The sequence below is a fragment of the Odontesthes bonariensis genome, chromosome 14 (genome assembly GCF_027942865.1).
Source record: "Odontesthes bonariensis isolate fOdoBon6 chromosome 14, fOdoBon6.hap1, whole genome shotgun sequence".
Lineage (NCBI taxonomy): Eukaryota > Metazoa > Chordata > Actinopteri > Atheriniformes > Atherinopsidae > Odontesthes > Odontesthes bonariensis.
In genome coordinates, this window is record NC_134519.1 from 10938091 (window position 1) to 10965916 (window position 27826).

Consider the following 27826-nt stretch of genomic DNA (forward strand, 5'->3'; position numbering starts at 1 on the left):
CTCCTTGTTTCTCCAAGTTTTTGCTGCTGTTTACAGCTAAAAGCCTTGTGAGGAGTGGCCTTCCTACTCTGCCGTAGGATCTAAATTCATTCCAGGCATTCCCACTTTCATGAATAGAAGAACAAAGACTGAGTCATCAGCACCACAATAGCATGATACAAAACAAAGAGGCCACAGTTGGACTTTAGTCTCAGACGCAGCAGATGTGTTGTTCTCCACACAGCCGAGAGTTAAATGTGGAGCAACAAACACTTGAATGACAATGCTTGATCGAGAACATGACTTATTAAGGTAAGATGTGCAGATGTGCAGATGTGCTGAGCGTCATTCTTGCAGTAGTGAGCTTTGTGTATCCTGACCTTCGAGCTTGGAGTCTGATTTCTGACCACTTCTCTCTCCAAACTGTCAGAGGTCCAATAGCAAACAGCTGTGCAGGCTGTGAATGAGTCACAAAAACATTTCATCTGTTGGGTTGTTCTGTAACATGCTCAATTGATTTCAACACATTTCTGGCCTCCCACAGACCCTTAACTGCGTTGTAATCTGTTGCTTTAAAGGGAACTTCATCTGATTTTCATATAAAGATCAGATTGTTCTCTGTTTATTCATCATAGTGACAACCACTCAGCCAGTGGAGCAACAGTATTTGGTTTTATGAAGTGTTATATGTTAGACTGTGCTGTGGGTGGGCATCGTGACCTCAGTCAAGAAACAGACCCACACGTGACACAGTGCAAAATCACCTTTTGTTCTCCATCAGCAGGCAATTTGAAACATATTGGTTTGATATGGACACTCTTTTCCACGTTTGTGCTAAGCTAAACTGAACAGCTGTCTAATTTTGTGTTTTAAATAAAATTGGATAATAACCCACTGAATCCTCTCTAAAACGGAAACTAAACCTCTTTGCTCAGGGAAGTCTCACACATAATCAAGTTTATGTACATAAAAAGATGCCTGAATCTGTCCAGAAACTTGTCTCCTCAGGGCTTGAATGTGAGTGTGGCTGATCCGGGCTGTTCACTGCAGTCTGGTGGGCATTATCAGTATAACAGCATTAGTAAAGAAGCATCAGGGGGCTATTGTGTGTGATTTGCTTTTCAAGGCATGAAGATACTGCAGTTTTAGTCTTAGTCATCAGGTTCAAATTGATTTGTAAAGTTTCTGCTCAAAATGCGGAAACACCAGAGAGGAATCACAGGATGTGCATGACACCTTCTGCTCATAAATCTCATCCCCACCCAAGCAAAGTGCTGCTCAGGGACCTCAAGAGCTGAGGTTTGTTTCACATTTTTGTCACCCAGTAATTCTCATTTCCTGTAAAGTTGTGTATTTCAATAATCGAATGACTGTTCAGAGGATGAACTTTCAGAAAATAGCAGCAATTTAGCTTTGGGAGCCCTTGAAACCCAAGTTAACTTATTTAAAAAATCCTCTTACTGCCAGTTAAGTTTGTTTGAGCGTTTTAATTGATTAATGAGAAGTGGTTGGTATTTGGATGCCTGGAGAAGTCACGATGTTTCATTTAAAAAAACAAAACAAACAAAAAAAACATTCCACTTATGATGTTTAAAGTCAGAAGAGGACCCAAAAGTAGACTCACAGAAAGCAAATGCTTAAAGCAAAAATTCACTGAAAATACCTACTGAAAAGGACATAAACCAGAGGCGCAGAAGGAGCAGGTCATCCTGTCCATGAAACACAGAATAACAGGGCAGAGAAGACAGGGCAGGAACCGAACTAGGTGGTACGACAGTGATCTGGTTAAGCACAACAAAAAAAACAGGCAGAATATTGATAAAGGAAGGTAATGAATGACAACACAGTTGTGTGCCAATGAGCGATCACCACCTGGAACCTTAGCTCTGTTCGGACTGCCCACTTGTTCACTAATTACCCCATTACGTATGGGTCAGACATTTTGTACTGCTGTTTGGCCATTTCAACCTTTAATTCACAATGTAGTGCACTACAAACTAGCCACATTGTACACAAAACCAGTGTACAGAAGTTGAACACTATATCAGGTCAAAATCACCATGGAATGCATCTTGGAACCAACTTTTGGGGCCCGTTATTGGGATTTTCTGACCCCCTGAGAATGCCTGGTACAGTAACATCTCAGACATGAAATGGTTAGAGTCCTTCTCTGCCTACAGGAATTGATCACTTCTTAGTAGTTTATGTACAGAAACCACAATGAAACTTAAGTTGTTATCAGTAAACATGTGAGGGGCAAGTTGTAATGCAGCTTGCTTTTTGCAACCCCAATGTTGATGAGAGCAAATGTTGCTCTAAAACCTGTGTGTGCCTTTCAGCATTAATGGAGCCCTGCAGGTTTCCAGTTCTACAGTAGGCATAATGCACCCACCATACTATCAGAGATGCAGGTTTTTGAACTGAAGACTGATGACAAACCAGAGGGCCCCTCTCTTCTTTGGTCTGGAGGACAGCGCATCCATGATATCCAAAAAATGTCAAAGTGCAAGATTATCATGTTGTTACAGCTGTAGTCTGTGCTTGTGTAGGCAGATAAAGTGCAATTAGAAAGGTTAAAAAGTAAACATATCTGTATCACAATGTTTTGTTTCAGTGGTGTATAGAAATATGCCATCAACCACATATTATCAATCAAAAATATCGATCAAAAATTGTTTTCCTTTTATCCTCCACTTCAGATTTCTTATGTAAACATCCTGCCGCTGTTTGTGTATGTGACGTGTAATTGAATATACATTATTATAAAGTTGCATTAGAATCAAGTGTCTTTGAAATCAGCAGCTGCCTGCCCCTGTCAGTACATTCAGATGAGTGAGTGAATGGGTGGACATTGTAAATACAACCCTGGTGTGAAATAACGGCATGGAGAAAAACTCGAAAACATGGAAATCAGAAGATTAAAACTAAAAGAGAGACACATGGACATAAAAGAACAGGGGGACCATGACACCACTGAGGAAATGCATGAAAATGGGTAAAAGTGGCCTGGAAGGTTATGGGTCACTCAGTGCTAAAGGGGCAAAGACTGAGGAAACAGATGCTCATGAATTCTCCACCCAACTGCGATGTGGGTCCTTTGGTTAGTCACTGCTGATTCATTTTAGACTGAAATATCTCCACCAGTCGTACAGTAGATTACATTGAAGTCTTTACAGACATTAATGGCTCCCCAGGGTGAATATGGTTTCAGTGTTTCACTCCCCTCTGCATCCCCACTGATCTGGAGTCTTTGGGTGGTCTCGACCTGCTGCACCTGTGACGACATTGATGGAGGACATGCCTGGGTGTCCACCACTCCTCTGCTGCTGGAACTCACGAAATGCTTGTTTTTATGACTGCATTCCTCAGATTCTAACTTAAGTTACAGTTTTATTTTCAGATTATTCTGAAGTCCACGTGTCAGTCTCCATTTCATGAGCTGGATTGTTAAACATGCTCCTCTGTAAAAATGATGGCGAGAATGTTGACGCTGGAAAGCAGCATTAGGCTTTAAAAACAGTTCAGAGGGTTAGGGTTAAATAATATGTGAACTGACATACTTTATTGTGTTTTTACAGTATTACACGCAGTGTAACTGTAAGTGCTCAGAGACAGCATTTGTTTTTACTCCTCATACCACACGATTCTAATGTTAGTTTGTCTTTTGGGAATCCAGCTTGTCAGCGGCTGAGGCTGGTTTTAACATGATGATCGCTCTGTTGTCACATCAGCTCCTGGGGCAATCTGAGAGGGACATTTCCATTAAAGCAACTGTTGTGTTAACCTCTCTGTGTCACTCAGAGCTCACTGATGTTTGAGGTTATACCTCCCCCTGGTGACACTTTGAGTGATTTCATAAAACAGGATGTGTTGAAAGAGGAGAAACAGGGATTTATTGAATCACATCAACAAGAACTTAGGGTTTGAAAGAGGATTTACCAACTAAATATAGACATAGAAAAAAGCATTCAAGGCCCTATTTTTCTGCCTACTAGAATGGAAACTGACATTTAAAGTGGGTCATTTAGCAGCTTAGAGTCAGTTTGACCTTACTTTTCTATTTAAAGGCTGGGAAACTATGCCAAACAGATAAAAATGAGGATAAATAAATATTTAAATTACAGTCAAAGACTTCAAAGTCTCTATCTGCTACATGCTTCCAGATTGTGAGTGAATTTGTGTGCCTTAAATATGAGTTTGCACCTTGAACCAACAGGAATCACATTAATTGCGAAACATTGTATGAAAGTGATACTTTTTTCACATTGGATTTTAGATGAAAGTTCATACTTGATATCAATCCGCTGTCTTTACTCCATTTAGCTTTACTTTCTACATTTTTCTCCTTTTCTTCAATATTTGAAAGATACTAGAGGACTGTGTTTAAAATTAATGTGCAATCTATTTTGTTGCACAGTGTCAACGTGTTAAAAATGCATAAAGAGTATCTACATTTGCCTTTCTCTTTGTCTTTCATCCTATTAGTCCCCCTACATTACACGTACATTATCACACACTGTCCTGCACATCCCTCATCTGTACATCTGGTGTAAATATCTGTTCACTCTCAATGTTAAGTCAAAAAATAAAGACATTTTAAAAACTATACCTGTTTCCCTGTGCTGCCTAAACTGCTGCCTGAGCAATGTGTAAAAAGCTATTAAAATGTTATAGGGAGTGCTTTAAACACCGGGAGCTTTCCATTCTGTTATTTTTGGCTTCTCGTGGCTTTCCATGTCTAACTGCCTTTCCTGAGCTGCATCCAGAGAGAAAAAAAAGCAGCCAAAGCTGGAAAAGTCGGAGTCTGGAGGGAGTTATGGCTTCAGTGGAGGTACAGTAAGTAAGTAAATCATCAAAAATGCTCACAGCTCTGCAGCAGCTTCATCTCCCTCTTATCATCAAGCTTTTTGAGCTCGTTCATGTGTGGCTACACTGAACCGTAAAGACCCGTAGAACTGAAGAGGCCATGTTCTGCTGCTTCTTTTTCAGCCTTTGTTGATTTTCTGGAGTTAAAGACTTCAAATGGAGATTTCCATTTGCAGAGAAAGCACAAACAACAGAAAATAGGACCTGTGAAGTTTGACAGGAGGATGAGTAATAGCTCAAACAGCTGCTGATCTCGGTTTGTTCTTATTCAGGCGTCACAGTTCTTTAAGATAACTCTGCTTTGCTAAGAGATAATCAAACAAACGCTTCCTCTTACAAACCTTTCAAACAGCAAAGGTCAAACTGTCAGAACGCGCTTTGTTTTAACACTTTCCTGCAGCACCAGCCAACATCAAGATCACTGAGAAACCTTTCCTAAAGTCAATCAGTCAACTTAATGGTCAAATTCTTTTTCAACGGCGACTTCAAGTAACTTTACCTGATGAAAAGTTATTTCTGTGAACTATAACAGAAAAATAATATCAGAAGGAACTGCTGCTGTGTGATAACACTGGATATTAAAACCTGAAGCTATTACTAAAGAAGTTTCCATCGCATGGTGCGGTTGAGCAGAGCAACGTTTCTGCAAGTGCAATTTTAAATAAAATAGAGACTCTTTGTTGAAACGCTGGAAGTTTCCTTGTTTCGTAATTGGGAATCACAGAAACTATGATTAATAAGTCATAAAACCTTTTCATTTTCCACCAGCTCTTCCCCCTCAGCCCTTCTCCTCTGGACTCAGTGTTGCTCTATTCTCTTAATTCTTTTTCCAGGTACAAAAACACATCCAGAAAGACACACCACACCCACACAGTTTCTTGTATAATTTATATTGAAGACCTGTAAAAACATTAATTTCCCTTTATAAAACAGTTACCTGTGGTCAGAATGACAACAGTGTCCCCTGTCAATATTACATGTAACTGCAGCAAAGCATCTTCATATCAAGTGCATAAAGAATTTAAGAAAAGATGCTGAATATCAAACTCGGGTCATCTGAGCTCAGTTTGGCTGGTTGTTCATGTGTGAGCCTGACTGGTACGACTGGATGTCTTCCCCAATGAACTCGGACACTGTGGAGAGGACAAAAGAGGAGAAAATCACATCCTTGGACTTCAGTCCACATATTCATGCATCAATCCATGTCCTGTACGCAGCATCACTGCTACAGTTTGTTCAGCTCAGCCACAGCTAGAATGAAAGATTGTAAAACCTATATATATATTATCGTGTGAAGGAAAAACTATATTTGGAAAGCAGGAGGAATTCCATCCTGTTACATAAATCTTTTAGCCATGACGACCTGATTAAAGAGCAAGGCAGAGTTTTCACTGTAGCTGAGGAGAAAATTCGGAAAAAACATGATGAAAATATCACGAGGAAAATTTAAATGATTGTACTTTGTCGTTGAAAACACAGTTCTGGAAACACTTTGTTGCAGAATTACAGGAAAATAATGTAAAAAAATGAAAATAAGCTGAATACCCTGAGTTGATAACAGAACAAGCTAATATTGGTTTACCACCACGTATTTGTCATCTGATAATTAACAAGAAATTACATTCTGCTCAAGAAAAGCAAGAGGAAACTATTAAATAATGTCCAATAATGACCAAATAATAACTGGTGCTGGGTTTTGTTTGAGCTTGTTTTAGCTCTTCTCTTTTTGTTAAGCTTAAATTATGGGTTTACTTGTGCCAAATAGCTTTTATAAATCTCCTGTCTTGTGTTTAGCTAGTTTTGGCGGTGTTTCCTCTGGCCGAATAGTTTAAAAAAAAAAATCACCTCCCATCAGCTTTTTCTATGATGATATGAGGTTAAGGAAAGATGGTTGAACAAGAATTGAAATTAAATGTCAACTATCTGTTATCTTAGGAGGAAATTTTAGCAAACTTTATCAAAAGTTCTGGGTTTAAATTACTATACCAAATTTTCTGAAACTTGAGGTGGGGCATAAGCAGAAGAAGGATCCTTGAGGGACCATTTACTTTAAAGACACTGAAACGGTAACCGAGCAGAGCATGTGTTCTCACAGAGCTTTTCGTGGGTATCTTATTTTAAAAGAAAAGGGACTTTATAGTTACATAAAGATGCCATGCAAAATGCTTGCCAACCATTGGGAGAAACGTTGATATCTGAGACTATATGTACATGCGCAGCAATAGCCAACTACCTTTAATCTAATGAGACAATGTTCAGCTTAAGGTGTAACATGTTACAGAGCATGGTCTGATTAATGACTCCCTGAACAGTTGTGATGTTAGCACCAATCCAAAGTCTTAATTATACCCATGTCCCTCAAAACATAGACTATCAGTCTACTCAGGTATCTCCTTTGCCCTGATAAGAGTGTCCCCTTCTTACTGCAGCAATCCTGTGCTTCATTGAACTCGCTGATGTTGCCAGATCTTGTGACAGAAACAAGCAACCTGTTCTATGCAAGAAAGCCAAAACAAACAGCTGTGCTTTTTAAGAGACAAACCCCTGGTCGTTCATAACAGGTTCATAACAGGCCAACTCTGCCAGGAGCTAACATTGTAAAGCAGCAATGTTGCAAGATGTCATGGACACTTCAGCATGTGAAGAGGAATTGTCCTTACATAATATAACCCCGATATCGATAAGCAAACACTACTTTAAGCCAGTGGCAAGGATATAGAACTAACTTCAAACTGCCAACATCCAAGTACCTACCCCACTACCTCTTTAAATCAGATACTTTTACCAGCAACAGTAGTTAATGTCAGCTCTCCTCATACTGATCTGAGCTCTTGGTGAGTTGCCAAGATATTACTACAGTGACCTGGATATGGGCCCCTGAAGAAATTTGGGCAGGTGGGACAACCATTTAGGACCATATTTCAGATGTTATAATTACGCTAACCTAACAGTTTCCTATTTGATAAAGCATGAAATAAATGTCCAGAATTTAGACTTAAACTGCAGGTTAGATATTCAAGCAATTCATGTCACGCCATGGGACTATGTTTTTAGTTTTAGGTTACGTTTTGATTTTCAGTTCATGTCTTGGTTTTGAGTTTTAGTCTTGCCATTAGTTTTCCCCTCACTTCCCATGCTTGATAATTAGTTAATTCCCCACCAGCTGCACCCACTCACTAATCACTCACTCCCTATTTAGTTCCCAGTCTCCCCTGTCACTTTGTGAGATTCTTGCCATCCTTACCCTGCTCCTGAATTTTCAACACGCCACGCCACGCCACGCCACGCCACGCCACGCCACGCCACGCCACGCCACGCCACGCCACGCCACGCCACGCCACGCCACGAAGTCACTTTCTGTTAAGTATTTATCCATGCCATGCTTAGTCTTTTGTTTTTGGTCATAGTCCTGTTTATGTTTTTTGATTCCACAGTTTAAGTTTTTGAATCTGGCTCAGCCGCGCCTTTTGTTCTTTGTTTTTGCTTTAATAAACCAAGCTTTCTTTTTGAAGTCCGCATCCGTGTCCTACCTTCCCCACCCCTACGTGACAATTCAAGGGTAAAGCACACAGTTTGTTTGTTTCTCAAAAAAGGTTAACAGACTAACATAACAGACACTCTTAATCATAGTCCATAGTGGACATCTTTGGAAAGGTGGCCGGTGGTATTCTCACCCAACCTGTCACTGCAAGATCTTTACATATGCGGGCCAGTATTTTCCATTTGAAAAGTGCCTGATGTCGACAACAGAGTGTCGTCTGGTTGAAGCTGAATACAACCTAACCCTGTCTGTAGACTCCAGTTCAAAGCAGATAATTACAGCCACTGCTGGTAAATACGAATCCTTCTAATAGAAGAGCCCCTGGGCAGAGCTGACATCAAACTTGCTTTGTAATCATAACAGCTCAGTCTTTTCAACTGTTTCATGAAGCACAGGCATGCAAGCAAAATATCTTTGCAGCAGAAAAGCCCACAATACTCAATCTAAAAAGAACCCCCTTTTTCTGGGTTTTGTTGTAATTGGCCACTGCTTCGGTGACTTTGTGGTTGAGTGGCCCTACGGTAGCTCAAGCAGCTTCCAAGCGATGAGAGGAACTCTAATGACCCAGGCGTTCCTGCGTCTGTTCTTTTATAGGCTGAACTGTTCCTCCCTTTTCCTGTAGATAGGTTTCCAGCCTATTTTTCTTTTTTTCTTATCTGAAGGTCTCTTTCTCACATATCAACCGATTACATAAATTCTAGATAACAGACTTAGCCTATAAGAGCTAATGCGACACAGAAATAAAAAATAAAAAAAAATCCAGGATCGCCCCCGGTGGCTTAATGCTGACTAACTGAAGTGAAGTCCTTCATTTGACTTCTGCCAAAGACTTGTGCTGCTTGTTTACCCGTCTGTCAGACACCGTGATGGAAAAATGACGACTTAGAAGCATCAGAATTGGCAATATAATACGTACTACTATTAAAATGTGTCTTCTCAATCTATGGCTCTAACATAGACGATGAAATATTACATCGATATTATCAACGGTCCTGCAAATAACCATTTATTGATGCATCATCCTTTTATCACATCCAGAAATGCATTGATCCTCTTGTTTGTATCAATTTAAACAGCAGTTACACTAAAAGCTCATTTCAGTTTATTATGATTTTCTCAATCTCTGTATGTCCAAAATATGTCTAATGTGGCCACTTGTGCCATTTTTATCCACAAATTATTGCATATTTAGATAAATAAACTTATCTTACCTTCTTCAAAGGTAATGTGGTGCATAGAGGCAGAGCTGGTAAACTCCAGAGGGCACTCCTGGATCTTGGCATCCCCCTCTCCCCCATGTCCTATACCCAGCCCCCTTCCCTGGTGGTCCCAGCCCTCGTAGTGAGAGTAAGGTGCTGAGCAGATGTCCTGATAAGGGTTGGATGGAGGGGAGGGACACACCTCCTGAGGATAAGCAGAGTAATGCGGGTACGGCGAGGTGGCCATGGGAGGCAGAGGGGAGTTTGAGATGGGACTTCCGGTAGGGAACGGGCTGAGAGAGGAGGAGTGGGAAGGGGAGGGTGAAGAGGACAGGTATGGAGAGTCCAGCCATGGGGAAGGAGAGGGGGAAGGAGGCTGTGGGCCGCGGGGGTAAAGAGGGGGAAGGAGCTCCGTGAAACCCAGTTCAAGGTTCTCGAAACTTGGGTGACGCTCGGACAGGGTCGCCCTGGACCCGCCAGGCTCCTCCACCCCAGTGTCAGGTTTAGAGCAGAACTCCTCGTGGTAATTCATGGCCGGGCACGGCGGTGAGTAGGTGGAGGGGTAAGGAGGCAGGTGGAATCCGAGGCCTCGCTCATCAGACACGTGGAAGCCCCTGTCCACCCTGGGTGGAACCCCCACCGGACATATAGTCCCCCCATCCATAGGTGGTGCAGAGGGCCGGGGCAGCAGGGGATCTTCCTCTTTGAACATAACTGAGAGGAGAAACGAAAATAATTCGCATTGTGGAATTCAAATATGTTATACCATCATTTTTGTCCTGTCGGTGGTGAAGTTACTGACTGACTTTGGAGATGTTTGTTCAGATGTAAATCAAATTAAATGGCCCATAGCCTAGTTATTCACCCTTGAAGCTAATTATCATAATTAATATTACATAATATTGACATAATGAAGCAGGTCGACGCCCTGTAGCATCATTAGGAGAAATGTAAATTTTGGAAATTGTTTGTTAGCTCGTTTCAGTTCAACAAAATCTGATATGCAGATATGCTAATTTAGAAAAAAAATCGAAGCAAATTCTCATTACTTTGGCTATATTTTGCTTGGTGATTTAAGGATATTCCTTAGAAAACGAGCATTAGGATTTCTTTGTTTAGTTTGATTTTAGTTTTGCTTTGTTTTTCTGGTTGTTTTTCAGTTATTCAATAATGAACATGTGAATATTTTCTTTCCTTTTATCTGTCCATTTCTGCCACTATGCATGTGTTTACACACATCTTTGTAAATAGAATACAAAAAGATTTTGATTTTAAGAAATCAACCTATTACGGTAGTCATAACTGACTCGTTACTAACGAGCTATCTTCTAAAATTCATAAGCTAAACTATAAGTACTGAAGTTTAAATGGTCTTGTTCCAAATTGTATTCGTCTTGTGTAAAAATTCAAATGAAAGGTCTAAAGCACACAAATGCAGCCTATAACCCCATTTTTTGGCTGTCATCAACTACTGATACTCTGTTTGAAGTTTGGACACACTTAGACGTCCCATTACTTTTGAATAATTAGGAATGTTTAGCATTTGTTCCGCTGACCAAAGAAGCAGCCCTACCAAACGCTGGGTAGAACAGTCAAGGAACACAGGGAAGCGCATAAAGTAAAATGTGCGAAAGAAGGAGAAATGACATTCTGCAGGGGACTCGGGCTGCAACAGGTGAGCTACTCCCAAAACTTGAGTTCAACCCCAAAAATTCCTCTGCATGGTTTGTAAACTTGGCTGATTGTTACGTATGTTGTTAAGACAAACACAATAGCAAGAAAAGCAGAGATTAACAACTAATGCAAGACTCACTTTGCCTAAATACAAGTTGCTTTTTTGTGCAGTAATTTGTAAAGTTATTCAATTGAGTTTGAAAGGCAATAAAATGAACTTTTCAGTGTTTTTCTGTATCTCGCACAACATTGTTTATAACATGCAAAAACACTCGACTTTAAAAACAGTCACTTCTAAATGTTTTTATAGGATTAATAAGTTTTTGTAAGAAAAATAAAGGAACAAGATGATTATCGATTAATTATTACATACAAACCGCAGCTACCCATACAGAATCTGTTCGCAGTCGATGACACTGAATGTTTTACATGTGATGGTCATTGCAGCGCAAGAAGGAAGATCCACGTTTTGTTACACGTTTCTTTCAGAACACAGAAACTGAATAACAGAGGAACGACGGAGGCCAACAAGCTGCAAGCGGGCACTCACCGGGCAGGTACTTGAAGCAGTGAGTGCTGCTTCGTTTTCTCTTCCCGTTGGAGACATACAGACTGACGGATACCGGCCGACTGATGGAGAGGTCGCTGTAGGCTGGAACCCTCACACACAACAGACACTAGAGGCACCAAATAATAATAATTTAAAAAAAAGATACAGGGTATTACAGAGTGGAGCATCAACACATGTATCTACTGAATGAGAGGGTCTCAAAGTAAATTACCTCGTTGCTGTTGTCGCGGTCTACATGAGCTTCCTCTTCCCACTGTAATTTACCATCTAATACATGAGAGCATGAGGCAGAATTAAGGAAATGTGCAGCTTTAGGTTTTCATAGCTCACAAAAAACAGACTTCTGATTTTTAGCCACAAAGAGATTGTGAAGTCTACTTTTTCAGCCTCTCTTCTTCCTGTTCCTGCTCTCAGAGAGTTTGAGTTAACACTGTTTTATGCATTCATCAGCATTTAAACTAAAATTTATGCGCTCAGCTCTTAAATCAGCTGCTGACAGTATAAGGTTATTAAACTTGTAAATACATCCACTTATCTGAATTTAGAAGCAGACAGAGCAACTGTTGTCCTATTTTTTCATGTAGTGACTGTGACTAACCCCTCTGCAGCGCTCCCTGGTGTGTCATATTTTGCTTACATGCGAAACAAGTTGTTAATTTACAAAAACTATAGCGTGAATCACACAGATCTGGATCTCAAAATTACAGTCTATTCGCTTCAAATATGTTAAACTATTAGCTTTTTTAATTAAAAACCTTTAATCTGTTTCCTTAGTTTATTCTTACTTTAGACTGCAATTTTTCATCAATTTTGATCATTAATTGTCTTCTACCACTTTAAAAAAAAAACGTATTGTAATGCTGCTTTTATGAAAATAATTTTAATACAATTAATTTGAAATTATATTAAAAATGAAAGTTGTTGCACTTGTGGTTGAGAAGTGTGGATTCATTGTAAATAAATAAATTAAAAAAAACTTTTAATTGAGTCTAATTAAGTTTAATTTCCAGAAGACCATGTCCGTTTTTTTTCTCAAGAGATTCAAAGGTTTATCGTCATATGTGCAGTTAGAAACGTGTTTCCCCGTACAATAAAATTCTTTGCTTTGCTGCCCGTACTGGATGTCCAAATATAATAAAAGATAAGATAAAATAAGCATGCAACAACAATATTATAACAGGGTATTCTTAAATAAAATAGAAATATAGAAATAAAAATATAGAAATATAACCTATGTACTTATTTGCCCTTTTCACAAAGAATTTGCATAATACGCCACATAAAAAGCACCCAATGCTGCTGCGGCCGGGCTTTGTCTGTTTGTACTTTTATCAAATAGAAGATGAGCAGAAAAAAACCACACTTCTGTTGAATTCACCCAGATACTTTTCAGACTTTAGAGTAAAGAGCTGCCAGGACAAGCGCAAAGTTTGATCAGAAAGATGCAAAAATTGCAATGCAGTCCCTTTGGATAATGTCCTCAATTTCAAAGTTGTAGCTCAAGTGGAAAACTTAATGTTGCAGGTGTCTGTTTACATTATATGTTACAACGTTTTGGACACACCGACCCATTCATTCTGAGTGAACTCAAACAGTGAAGGTATGGTTCACTACTCCCAGCTGAACATGATTATATCTGACCTGAATATCTTCATTCCCATCCCTGTTATTATTCTGTTATTATGCTATTATGATCACATCAGAGAGTCAGCTCTGGACATTTACCTGTTCCTCTCTCCATGAAAAGGACTCTGGAGATTGGCAGGTAGTTGGTACCGCTCAGCAGTAGCTCCTCCCCTCCCTCCACAGAGCTGGATGTGAGACTGACAGACTCGATGACGGGCAGCTCCTGAGCTGAACGCTGGGCTGAGGCAGAGAATAAAAACATAAACACATGACACAGAGGACTGTAACACCAATTTAAAACCAATGTGGTTAGATTCTTCTAAATGAACAATGCAAGTTTAATGTTTAAAAAGCATCTCTACCGTGCTCTGATGAGTCTTTTATGAATAAAATAGTCACTCACAGCATTCGATGGGCAAAGAGGCAACCTGAAGAGCCAAGACCCGTCCAGGGGGCGCCGCGGGGGGCGCCAGAGGGAGGTGGGTACGAAATACCAGACGAACGCGAGTGTTTTTCCTCCCGACATCTGTTTCACCTTTCCTCAGCTCAATGTCTGAGTTTCTCAGTTTCAGAATCCCAGCGCAATCGATGCTGTGAAACACAGGATTTCTTTTATTCCTTGAATTCATGTCATGAAGGTTTGGCTCAGCATGTTTCTGCAGCAACCTGCCTCACGTTTTCATGGTTATGCACCACAGTGTGTGCAGCTGAAGCTGGTTGGAGGGAGTTGGGCAGCTTTTTACTGGCACTTGCTGTACTTAATCTGGTCACATTTGGACTGATAAACTAATAGTGATGGAGCAGGTATTGAAAACTGTTATTTCATCTAGGTACAAATGGTCATAACGTGTTATTGAAATACTCATTCGTTTATTAACTCACCTCAGACCTCACTTCAGAATACTCACTAATGCAGAATAGGCCTCCTTTCAAAAGCGATTGAATAAAGTGATTTTTTAACTTGTAACAAGAAAAAAAAGATTAATTTTATAAATATATAAGATAATAAAATCATATTAAATTAAAAGAAGCTCTAAATAGTTCAAGCACTCACCAATTTTTAAAAACTCAAGACATATTTCAGACTTAAATGACCTGTTATTAGTTTATGTGCACTTAAATAAGACTTGTATTTTACTAACTGAACATAAATGGTTACAATATAAAATCTTGTTGTGTAACAGAGGAGGTGATTTATCGAGTCAAACTGACAATCATAGAGGAGTAAAAAGTACTATCAAGTCAGTGAAAGCGTGAAGTGACAAATAAAGGATCAAATAAATCAACCCAACATTGATCTGTAAATGTTTCACTCTGCTGGAATATAAACCACACTGCAGAATGTAGATCAGGAGCCCAAATGTTCTGATAGATCCTGGTCCTTCAGACACGCCGAACAAAGTTTTTCTCGTCTCTCTGCGACTCACAGAGCAGTCATGTTGTTCTCTGGGTTGAGGGGGATGTCCAGCAGTTTGGTCCCCGCCTGGACGCTCTCATGACTGGCGGTCCCCACCATCTTTCCTGTCACCCTGCAGGGGAAGAAATATCTTAACAGCCCAACAATTAAGGTTTTTATCTCGAAATCCACCCTCTGTGCAAACATCTGTGCTCCCACTCCCCACCAAAACAGGGATTTCCATATGAAAAACAACAATGCAACACCTTCCCACGAGGCTGTGCAGAGGTCTGGTTTATGTTTACTTTTGCTTTAGAATTTAACTGGTGTGAAACAGTTGGTCATTTCATTTTATTTCTCTGATTTACTGCTTTTTTTCTGATTGTTTTCAGGCAAACTGCAACCAGTAACAGTTAAGTTTGCCTGTAAGAAATGTGCTGATTGTTTAGCCTGCACCTATGAAACTTCCTTACATTTAACTTTAGACTTCTCATGCATATCTTCATATTTACTGAATGTTGTTGATTCAATGGTTTCATATCTATTATCTGTATTAGTGATTCTATATAAAATGCAACATATGTGATTGGACTATTTTATTAACTGACTGAGTGTCCCAGGTGCTTCATAAATCCCCTTGGAATATTTGGTGAATAGTATAATACTGTAGCTCTTGTTCTGTTTTTTTTTATGCGCTGTTTGCTGTCAATGTCGGACTTGTGCCTCTAATCGTGATTTACCAAAAACATCTCATAGATGTTCCATGATACAAGAAGTTGACAGAATAGGAGTATTAATTAAGGCAGAAGTTCAGAAGGTGTACATGTTGGTATAGAAATATTAGATATTTTTTTGCACAGAGGTAATGGTCTCATCCAGAGCAAGTTGCACTGAGAATAATTAGAGGGAAATCTCCTGAAGCAACAGTTGGAGCAGCTGGTGGTCGGTTACACAATGCTTAAAGATACAGCAGTCTGACGATGTGCGCCCTAAGCGCTGTGTCGCTTGAAGATTAAGGCAAGATAAAAAATGATGCGGGGTGATAAGTTTGCTTCTGGGAAGAGGATTCTGGAGGTACCGGTACCTGTGTATCTGATAGAAGGGATGTGGCCGAATGGATCGGTCATCAGCTGTTCCCACGAAAACCTGCAGAGACAGCGGCTTCCTCTCTGTGTATCCACACAGCTGTACAGAGAGACACAGTGTGAGCGAGGAAATCAAACTGTGAGGAGGCCATCAGCAATGAGACCCAACATGTGACTTTGTTTCGGCGTCACACGAACGTAATCTCAGTAAAATTTCTGCTTAAAATGAAACTATTCAACATTATTCTGTTAAATCTGTGTTATCACTAACACATCTGTCACCACTCTGCATGTCTGGGTCTTACCTTCACGACAGGATGCCCTGTAGGCGCAGCTTTAACGGCTCCTCTGCTGCCCTCCGTCTCATAGTGGGCGCGGTGGTGCGGACGAGGCTGCACCTCGATACGCAGCTCGTACTGTTCAAACTGGGACGGCAGCGGCCAGTCGAGTGGAGGCAGGGCGTTAGTCCTGAAAGGAGTTCGATCAGAGCAGTTTAACTGCAGTGAACATGTACAACAGCACTGAGAAGGGAGCACACAAGATCCCTATAAACTACTATGGAGTAAGGAGATTTACATCTAGTAAAACATGGCAGAGGCAGAACAGATGTGCATCCGTCAGGGAAAACTTTACTTTGAGGCTTTAGTCATCAGCACGAACATCTGTTCATTAACGCGTAAAATGGGAAATTGTAAATATGAATCCGGGCCAACAGCTGACTGTTCTCCTCAGCGAGGTCTCCCCGTTTGCCTGAGATTTCAATTTAAAAGGTTTAACATTTTATTGCACTTACAAGTGCGATTAAAAACTCTTACATTTTTGTGTTTTATTTTGCTATTTGAATAAGCACATCATGAACACGGCACACGCTCTCTCCCTTCGATCTAATTGTTGTGTGTTCTTGCCTGAACAGAGGGCTGTGGGCACTGGCTCTGGTTCTGCCCCAGGCCAGAGCAGGAGGCACAGAGAGGTAGTCCATGCCCTGAGAGGGGAGCTCTCTCCTGCTCTGTTGGGTCTCTGGGAGGCCAGGGGAACTGTGGCCTGGAGCCTGCTCCGGATCCACCTCCCTGGGAGACAACTGGAACACAAGATGATCCCAACCTATCTGTTTAATATTTCTGTAATCTCTCATTTGGAGCAACAACATCTGGCAACACCACAAAACGAGCTTCTCTCTTTACCTGTTCCAAAGATGTTTTTCTGGTTTTCTGTGGGATGCTGAGCTCACAGCTGCTGGGCGGAGCTTGTGACTGTGGGGCGGACTCTCCGCCCTCCAGGTTGCACCCATGCAATTCGTCGGAGTAGCTGCCTCTCCGTGAAGTACAGGGAGAGGCCAGCGGGGAGTTTCTACGCTTTTTACCCCCAGGTGAAGTAGGTCTCGAGGATGGCGAGAAACCAAAATTGATGGTGGCGTCATTGAGCTCCTCCTCTTCCACCAGCAGGGAGTCGCAGCTGGAGGCGGGGCTCAGCCAACCACGAGAGGACGGGCTGGAGGCGGGGCTTGGGCTGAGGGAGCCTGGGCATCTGTCACGGTAGGAAAAGGGGTCCAGCAGGGGGAGGTAGAGGCGCTCTCTGTCCCACCCACCACTGCTGCTCATGTCCCAGTAGCTGGAAATGATGGGTGCTGGGTCATCTTCAGGTGAGATGGTGGTAATCTGGATGCTGGGACACTCGACCACACGAGATTCTGAAACCTGGAGAAAAAGTGAGTAGAAGTAATTAATACTTTATCTTTCTGACAAAAAAACTACATATTTAAAAGGCATATTTAAAAGGGAGTTCATCAAGAAAATTGACAAAATAATCGGTTCCTTCAGCTTTTTTATACACAGCGAGCATAAACTCCTTTACAATTAGTCATCGAACCGTTGCACAGCAGTAAAACTGTTCAAACTGGCTGTCTAGGTTTTATTTATAAAAACATAACTTATGTTATAGTTACATGATTCAGTAGCTTACTTGCAATTTGTACAAGCAGATGAATACACAATAAGATGGAAACTGCCTAACAACTGAAATATTTACTGTATGAGTTATAAATCAGAAACAAGCTATAAGCCCATGCAAATTGATTTTCATACTCTGCCTGCATTAACTGAAACCCACAGGCTTTCCCAAAAACAACAAAATCTCAAACTAGATGTGTGGAATTACAGAGTTTTCATCCTGAAATAACCTTACAGCTTCTCAGTACTGGCCAGATTAAGGTTTCCTCATCCATGGCAGGTAGTAGCATGTCAGTAGGTTTCCATTCACAAGCATCTTGGTTATGTCAGGATCACGTTTTTATATCATTAACCTGTGATGGTCGGGACTGGTGACCTGTTCAGGCTGTATGTTGCCTCTCGCACTGTGGCAGAAGTTGGGATGAGCTCCAACAGGATGAAACAGGTATAGAGCATGGATGGAAGAATTTATAAACTTCTCTGCTAAAATATATCTGTGTTGGCAGGTACTGCAAGAATACAAACAAAGCTAATTTTCTCCAATTTTGTTCATCTCAAAAGTCACTAATTCCTTCATAAAAAGAATCAGATCAATTCTTCTTGCAAGAAAGGGCAAAAGGCTGATGGTGATTGTCGAGAAGCCGTTAATAATAGCGACTTAATAACGAAAGTAAGCAGAGAATATCAACGGGCAGAAGCGCAGGGTACGTGAGAAGAAAGCAACATAAAATGATCACTGAAAACCGGGAGCCTACATATAGAGGGAACTAATGACAAATGAAGTGGCAGGTGAGGCAATCAGCAAAGAAAGAGTGGAAGTAAAACTCAACAGAATAGACACAGAGGAAACTAAAAAAACAAAACAGCAGGTCACTAAAGGTTACTGACTTAGCTGATAATTCTTTGTTGTTTATCACCAAGCGGGGCACATGGTTTCCACTTTGTAAGTTGTAGAAATCTGACGATATCAGCTGAAACTCTTTTATATCTCCCACAGGGATTTGATTTGTTGTGATCCAAACTGTGGGCTGTAACAAACAGAGCCTTGTGTAGTCTCACCTGCACAGAGCGCGCTGGGAGGCTCTCGTAAGTCCCACTGAACTCTCTGATGGGGGCCCGTCGAGGAGGCGGGGAATGCATCCCAGCCCGTTGATTGGACGAGAGTGGCGGGCTGGGAATGCTGATTGAGTGTCCCGCATCAGAGGAAGCCAGGTGGTTATCTGTAACTGGGAAAAAAAGATAGAAAATGATCAAGTTGAATGTGTTGTAAAGGTGTTTGTTTTGCCTTATTATGCTTATAATCAAATTGTGCTAAATAAGAGATCGGAGCTCAGAGTTAGGAGCTCAGACATAGCTTTCCTCTCTTTTGTATAAAATACTTTCTTTTTATATCATATGTTGTAGGTTTTGGGGAGGACATGTGATTTTCATTCTTCTTTTTTAAAGAACCAAACAATGACAAGAGCCTTCCAGTTATTTTCACAGATGGCATGAGAAACACTCATTAAATGCCTTTCAAAATATTTTAAACAAAAATTGCGGTGAAGTGATTTTTAACATCAACGTGCCTGTATTGTTCATTACACATTAGTTTCCCATGATTTAGCCTACAATAATTGCTGCCAAATGGAAAATGCACACACAGAACTTTTCTAGAGAAGCCAAGAACAGTTGTGGCTGCAATCATTTATTTCAATGTTGTTCTCTTGTGATCAGGAGTGGATTACTTTGTTATCTGTAATTTAATTAAAACAAGCTTGAAAAGAAGAATTAAGAGTGTGGTTCATTAGATCACACCTTATGTGAACTTTCATTGCTGGTATGACTGTTGTGGAGGATTTACAACTAACCAAGAAGTTAGGGAACAAAAATCACAATATTCAAAATTGACAATGTGCTGTCAAAGTTTGTATTTTGTGTCTGTGTATGATCAGGTATTTGAGTGTGTCATTATAGTAGTAACATTTTACTATGATGAAACTAACATGGAATTATAAAGGCTTTAGTCTATCTAATGTGGACAGAAGAGGTTTTTTTATGAGTCAGTCCATTCATAGCGTGACTTTATATTCAAGTAATGGGTTATGATGCATGTTGTAGCTGCAGTATGTATCCATTCAGTTTTACCTTTCATTTACTGAAGTTGTTGAAAATATCATGTTATAAACAAATGAAGGACCGTTTTCAGCCCATTTAAAATTTTATTGCCAATGACCACACGGGGAAATACCAGACTGCAGTGAAACTTATACCACTCCATTCTGCTTTTTCACAACTCAAGCCAAATAACATTATAACTTTAAGATTTCACTTTTTTTGTGAGAAGGAAGAGCTGTTCTTGTAGTATTCAAACAATCAACTCTTTATTTAAAAAGGCATTGAGGCTTTTGCGTAGACATTTTCTTAATATAACTGCTGTGTCTCTACCAGAAACTTTGGCCCCATACTGCTCCCTACTTGTAGGGGTAAACAGGAACTGAATGACCTTAAATAAGTCAAACACTGTAAAGTTAGGTAAGCAGTTTCGAGATGGAAATGGGGCTATACTATTTTCTATACAGTCTTTGACTCAGATAGAGTAAGAATATCAAAACACAAGCTTTTTGATACTTTTCATTGTGGAATCACAAGCAGATGTAAAGGGTGGCCAATATAACAGGTTTATGAAAAACTGCAAATAAAAATGAGGAAATGTGGAGTTCCAAGACTTCCGCCTAAAAGAAACAATATCTAGTTTTGTTTACCGCAAGTGTTATTGCAGACAATATTATTTCAGGCTCTACCAAAACAAGTCGACCAAATCCCATATATCTGCTTCAGCCTGCATCTGCTCAAATAAATACTGTGATAACGACATAAATTAACCTCTTATCATGACAAAATGAGCTTTGTTTTTACAAAATGGCAAAATTAATAACTTGTGATACTGAGTCAGAAAAAGGAAAAAGACCATGTCAAGCTTGGTCTTTCTGCACTTTTTACCAAGTAGTAGTAGGCTACCAACCCATTTTCAGAAAATATGGATCAACTAGTTAGCTTAACTTAATTAGCTTAGCATAAAAAGGAAAAACAGCATATTTTAAGTTTATCAATAAACATATGTTGAATATGCACTCAAATTAAAGTGTTAAAACAAATGATTGTAGGAGTGAGTACTGCCAGGCTAGCAGTTGGTTTTCTGGTATTATTGCTTAGCTAAATTCACATTTAATAAAGCTATAGCTAGAAGCTGCTTAACTTAGCCTAGCTTAGCCTAGCAAAAAGACTGAAAAATGCAATCAAGTCCTATGAAAAAGTTTTAAAAAAAACAATCCACCACCACCATATTTAATATATCAGTCAACTGAGCAGCAGTGCAAAAAAAGCTTTTGGTGGGAAAAACTATCAATTGTATACAGTAGACAACTGGATGAATGCAATATGAGGGGAAATAAAAATAAAAAAACTATTAAAATCGTTTCAGATCATTTTAACTTTACTTTTAGTAAGCAATAAAGTGTGAACTATAATTCTAACCAAATCATGGTGATCAGACTGCTCTTTCATTAAGAATCATACTCTGCGCTGCTCATCTTGACAGTACCAAAACATTTTCAAGCAGGCAATCATCAAAAACGTAATTGTATTTTGCCCAACAACCACACAAAAGAGGACACAAATCCTCAGCCAGTATGAATCCTCTGCGTTGTGCGGACAGCTTCCACATGAAGCCAAACATTACTCTGTAATGAGCGAGGCTCCATCTGATCATTGTTGCTCTGCTGTGGCAGCGAGCCATGCAGGCAATTTTTGGGCAACGAGGACACAAGAGAAACCGCCAACAAATTAAGACTCGGGGTGAAAAATCTCTTGAAATGTTTCCTGGCAAAATAAATATTTCCAAGTGATTAAAGCTGCAGTGCTGAGGCAACTCTAATACGGGTGGATTTTTTTTTTACTCAAAACAGTGATTTAGATGTGTGTGTGTGCAGAGTTTATGAGACCTGAATGCTTACCAAACACTTATTGAACACAGTAAAAAGCTAATCTGGAGTCTAAAAAAATGTCCTGAACTGACCTACAATAAAAGTAAAGTTTTATTTTTATTTTTTTTAGTGTAAGTAACTGTCTCCACACGAATGGTCAAAAGATATACCTGACAGATCCATGAGATGCTTGAAGAAAGTCAATGTAAGATCCTTACCTATTTACAAAACAATACAGTGTATGGATTTATTGAAGGGCAGAGTGGTGCCAACAATTACTTTACTTAAAAGTAATTAAGTGCAATCAGTTGTTTTGGAAAACTTCATTTTCGGGTATAAAATACCTTAACATTTTATCCTCTCCTGTGTTCAAAGAGTTACAAAGAGTGAAACTTAGGAACTTCAAATCTTTTAGATATTTGTTTCAGTTTTTTTTTTTTTTACTGTTATTTTGGAAGCTTCCTCCACCATCTAGCAGACCAAAATACTTCAGAGAATTCAATTCTGAGTTTTTAACCTTCTCATAAGTTATATTGGCCCACAACATTTTTTCTATTTCCAGTAGGTTCTCCAATAATCAGATCACATTTAGTGCCAATACTGACATTATAGGACTAGCAAGCATGGCATGACATGACAAATTATTAACATTATAAACATGGATTTCTTTTTTTAAAGAATCATGATCAAATCTATGTATTTGTCCTAAATCCCCATGTTAGATGTTGAATTTTTACTATTTCATGAAAAAGATTAGCTATTCTTGAATCTGATGGTAGTCAAAAAAGTTGGGACAGGGCAACAAAAGGCTGGAAAAGTAAACTAAACTAAAAAGAAACAGATGTTTCAAATCATAATGTTTATTGGCAACAGACTAGTAACATGATTGAGCATAAAAAGATGACATTTAAGAGGAGTCTCTCAGAGGTAAAGCTTAGCAGAGGTTCTGCAAAATACTGCTTTGAATAGTCCATAATCTATAGTCTATAATGTCATCAAAAGATTCAGAGAATCTTGATTCATCTCTGTCAGCAGAGGACACGGCTGAATATCAATATTGGAAGCTTGTGATCTTCGGAACCCTCAAGCAGCTCTGCATTCAAAACAGACCTGATTCTGTCATGAGAATCACTGCATGGGCTCAGGAACACTTTAAAAAACCACTGTCTGTGAACACAGCTCACCGTTCCATCCACAAATGCAGCTTAAAGCTCTAACATGCAAAGTAGAAACCATATGTGAACATGATCCAGAAACAATGTCTTCTTTTCTGCACCAAAGCTTATTCAAAATGGACTGAAGCAAAGTGGAAAACAGTTCTGTGGTCAGACAAAATAAATTTGAAAAATTCTTTTTGAAAAATCATGGACGCCACATCCCTCAGACTAAAAACGAGAGGAAGCATCTGGCCCGTCTTCAGTACTCAGTTCAAAAGCATCTCTGACGGCATGGAGGTCCATTAGTGCCTATGGAACTGATGCACATCTGGAAAGGCACCATCAATACTGACAGATTTTAGACAGATGAGGTCTTTTTCAGGAAAGGCCTTGCATATTTCAGTAAGACAACAGACCACAGCCACATACTGCATCTATCACAACAGCATGGCCTCACAGTAGAAGAGTCTGAGAGTTGGACTGACCTCTCTGCAGTCCAGACCTTTCACTAATTGACAAAAAAATGGAGCATCATAAAACACAAAATACAGACAAAGACGACCCAGAACTGCTGAGCAACTAAAATCCTTCCTCTCTCGAAGGTCCAGCAGTTCCAAGACGTTTAAGAACTGTTGTCACAAGAAACCACGACTAACAACACTTATAGGCCTTCATTTGCTCTAATGGAACCCTCTCATACTAATCTATGTTGTTAAAGACATCTTGAAATATTAAAAGTTTTTCAAAATCCTCAAAGTTTATCACGTATTTTGAACCACAGTGCCCGCCAGTGCTTTCTGCGCGCAAAATATTCTACTTGGACGGTAATGTAGGGCAGCATGGTGGAGTGGTTAGCACCATCACCTCACAACAAGAAGGTTTCCGGTTTGAATCTCAGCTGGAGGCCCTCTGGCTTCTTCTCACAGTACAAAAACACATCCCAGGAGTGAGTGTGAGTGTTTGTCCTGTTTGTCTCTGTGTGGCACTGTGATGGACTGGCGACCTGTCCAGCGTGTACCCCGCCTCTCGCCCAATGACAGCTGGGACAGGCTCCAGCGTCCCGCGACCCTGAATTGAAAGAAGCGGGTATAAAAACTGGATGGATGGACGGATGGTGATATAAAATAGCCCAACCTGGCAGCAAACAATTTAATGATACTAAAACTTTTACTGGCCTGCAGGAAAGCCATCACTTCAGTGCCACAGGGTGCTGATTTTGGTCTTAGTTTCCAGGTGAAATGCAACAAGGGAAGTAAAGCAATTCTTCACAGTTTTTCTATATAGCGGACTAACCAAAGACAGCTTCTTAAAGACCCGCAGTTGTGCTTTCACCATGTCTTCTCTGATCAATTTGATATCTTGATCAGCTTGTGCTAACGAAAAAGACCTCATGGGTGTAACTAGCTGTCACATTACGTCCATCATTATATGTGTTGCTGCCAGGTTTTGATATACCGCTTAGAAACTAGAGCTCTTCGATGTACAAAATTTAGGCACACAATAGTCTTCAACTGCATATCACATTGCTGTTATTAGTGCTTAAATACATTATTAACAATTTGCGCAAAATGAACCAAATAAATTAACCAAATCCCTTGTCACTGACACACTCTCAGAAAATAAATTACAGAATTGTACCTTTAGGGGTACGATGGCTTGTCACTGGATCAGTACCCTCAGAAGGTATAGTTTTGTACCCTCGTGGTTTGTACCTTAGAGAGACCAGTCTTGTACCTCTGGTGGCAATTTTGTACCCTTATACTGAAGTAGCCTAACACAGACTGTCTATTGTACCCCAGCATGTAGGAAAAAAGGTACATATGTACCTTTTACCACTTGAGGGCATATATTGAGTACCTTTTGGACCCTCAAAAAGGCACATATAGGTACCTTTAGGCCCAATAATTAACCCTAGGGGGTACATTAGTATAGATTGTACCTCAGGGGACAAAAAAGGACTCATGCTGTACCCCTATTTCTGAGAGTGTATGTCATGGTTTATTTAACACAGAACTCTCTGTCACGATTGTTCATTTTTTGTTTAACTAACTATTTGCACCTGAATCTAACAGTCCCATGAATCACTGTACAAACCAGAGAATGTATCCTTGTCCCATTTCCTAGTTTTCACACTTGATTCCACCCCTTAACTCCTCTATTTGTGTCTTAATCCCTCCTTACAGAGTTGTGAGCAGAGGAGTTGAGGACAGGCATTTAACTAAATGAGACGTCACTTCAGAGCATAATTTCTGTGTCATGTGACACAACAGCATCAACTAACCATTGTTTAGTCGCTGCTCTGCACTCCATTCAATTATCAACGTTACAGATGCATACATCTTTTTTGTATTCACTTCAAATTGTAGGATTGACATGCCATGCCCCCTCCTACAAGTTTTGCAAACGATACACTGTTGTATCGTCGCTTATAGCTCCTCTGTCCTTGATCCCATCTTCTCCGGGAGCATTTTAGGACTTGTGATGTCCTTCAAAACATTTTGCTGTGAACAATTTCCGGGTCACAAGCAGGAGAATGAAGGAGGAGTCACTGCCCCTTGGTTCACAACAATATGTTTACCTTGAACAACAGATGCCAGAAGTTGGAGCCCCTCTGTCAGCACTGAAAAACAGCTGTTGCACAAACACCACAGACTTTGCTCCACTCTCGAGCCTCTCTGATCTTCTTCCTCTCGGTGTACATTTCAAGTAATTCATTCAGTATAGTCGTCACCTCCTTTACTGCATTTGGTTTTAAATCAACAAGGCTGAACAGAAGTCACATTTATCCGGCTGTAAAGTCCAGAGACTGGAGCTGCTCCAAAGAGGCTCTCACTTTATATCACCACTACCCGCAATGCACTGCAATGTTAACAAAAATGGCAGAATATAAGTGAATGTTCTTTTCTCTTGTACTATAAAATCAAAGCTATTTTGAGTTTTTTAAATAGTATATCTAAATAACCAAAGCCGATGTTAATCTAATAAGGTCATACAAGTCATGAGTCGAAGATGCCATTTAAAAGAAGAGGGGATGCGACACCGTGGTTAACATGGCCCTTTCCCAAGTTGTACAGATGTGTTGAAGCCATCAGATTCAGAAATAGCTAATACTTTTCATGAAACAATAAACCATCTCACTTTCAACAATGGATATGCTATTTTATGTTCTTGCGTGAATATAACACTAGTTTGGGAGATTTGCAAATCATGGCATTCCTTTACCCAGTGTCCCAACATTTTTGGAACTGGGGTTGTAAATGCACAAGGTCACATTCTTGTGCCAACTGAGTCTTTAATACCACTACTACTTTATCTCACATCGGGAACAACTGGAGGCAATTGAAACACAAAAAATTAATCTTGTGAGGAGTGAGTCAGAGTTATGGAACTGAGTGTGCACTGGCTCCATATGAGTGTAGTAAAGGCAGGATTATTTCACATGAGCAGAAGTTAAGAACAAAAACACTGATGCTAAGATAAAAAAAGCTCTTACATCATACTTAATATTGGCGTCTTGTCCTTATCAAAGTATGTCAATGCCATCATCAGGTAGTGCAGGTGTGTATCTTACATAAAAAAGACATGTCTTCTATTTCAAGTAGCCTGTGAGTTATGAGGAAAAATGTAAAAACAAAATATATATATAAAAAAACTACCTCCTGGACTCTCCTACATTGCATCCAAATGAACACATAGATTCTAACTTCAGTGCTCCTTATTATTAGACTATATACTGGACTGAGGGATTTGTACCTAGAAACACAAATGGGGTTAATAAAACTTTAAATTGAGCACTTTCAGGCTACATTTTCGTCATCTGGAACCAGTGGTGGCAACCTTGAAACTTCAGTAATGACAACAACGACAAGCGCCTTTGATGCTCTGAAACATCAAAACTTTTCACCCAAAGTGAAGACTTGCAAACCGTGGCTCACACATGCCCGGGGTGTGGTAATGCAAGTGAATGCCAGTGTGGGCGGGAAACAAACGAGTGCGTGGATGTGAGGCGTGTGTTTGTGTTTGTGTGGAAGTTAAAAACGAAGGAGGTGGAAGCTGAGTGAAAGAGGGAGGGAGGTGTGCAGCCTATTTGGTGCGTTCAGTACACAGAGGTTGAAGTTCCTTCCCAGATGGCAGCTGTTAACTTTGCTCACACGCACAGCTGATTAGAAACACATTGAGTCTGCGGCTGCACGCACACATGCCCCCAAAAACACACGTGCACACACGCAAAAGCACTCAACAAACAAGAATGCAGTATCATATGCACGCAAATGCATACCGCGCTGAGAACAAAACACACAACGAGAAAATTCACCCACGGGAACAGGCACGCAAACTCACATCACATTAGAACATGCACGGAGATGCGGGCCCTCATTACTGTACGTGCCACTACACGAACACACGCACGCGCACGCAAACGTTCCCATGCATTAAAGAAGTAACTTTTCAAGGCCACTCAGACTTCCTTTTATCTTGACTGCTTCATCTTATCAAGACTCTGACCCAGATTGCAGCTGCCGGAGGAGTCCAGCTGCAGCAGGGTGCCCTCACTTTCCTCCCCGGCTCCGGTGCTCTCTGGCTCGGCTGTGCGCACCGGGGATGGCCCCTGACTCTGCCGCTGCGGCGGATCCTCCTCAAACACCAGCTTGAACTCGAACTCGCCTTCCTCCCAGCCCGAGCCCGGCGCGGCCCCCATCGCCCTCCAGCAGCGACGACAGGACTCAGATACACCGATACAAATCTTATCTCCTGCGTCGGACGCAGCGACTGTAACGTCCTTGGTGCACCACGAAAATAAGAGGAAACTTTCTCCGAGAT

The 27826-nt window shown here is 40.4% G+C and overlaps 1 protein-coding gene across 1 annotated transcript; it reads right to left on the bottom strand.

Moving 5' to 3' along the window:
* Positions 1 to 5632: 5632 nt before the first annotated feature.
* On the bottom strand, positions 5633 to 27800 carry nfatc4 (nuclear factor of activated T cells 4). The gene is made up of 13 exons (XM_075482201.1): positions 27512 to 27800; positions 18943 to 19109; positions 17119 to 17631; positions 16843 to 17015; positions 16243 to 16405; positions 15937 to 16037; positions 14884 to 14985; positions 13860 to 14047; positions 13556 to 13696; positions 12042 to 12097; positions 11810 to 11936; positions 9598 to 10299; positions 5633 to 5978 (listed from the first exon to the last, which is right to left on the bottom strand). The coding sequence occupies exons 1-13, from the start codon at positions 27702 to 27704 to the stop codon at positions 5908 to 5910; spliced, it is 2697 nt and encodes an 898-aa protein (XP_075338316.1). The 5' UTR covers positions 27705 to 27800; the 3' UTR covers positions 5633 to 5907.
* Positions 27801 to 27826: the final 26 nt, after the last annotated feature.

Coding starts and splice junctions, on each gene's coding strand:
- nfatc4 (XM_075482201.1), bottom strand. CDS start 27,704: ATGGGGGCCGCGCCGGGCTCGGGCTGGGAGGAAGGCGAGTTCGAGTTC. Junction 12,098..13,555: donor TTTCATGGAGAGAGGAACAG/GTAAATGTCCAG, acceptor CTCATGTATTAG/ATGGTAAATTACAGTGGGAA. Junction 5,979..9,597: donor CCACATTACCTTTGAAGAAG/GTAAGATAAGTT, acceptor TCCTCTCCACAG/TGTCCGAGTTCATTGGGGAA.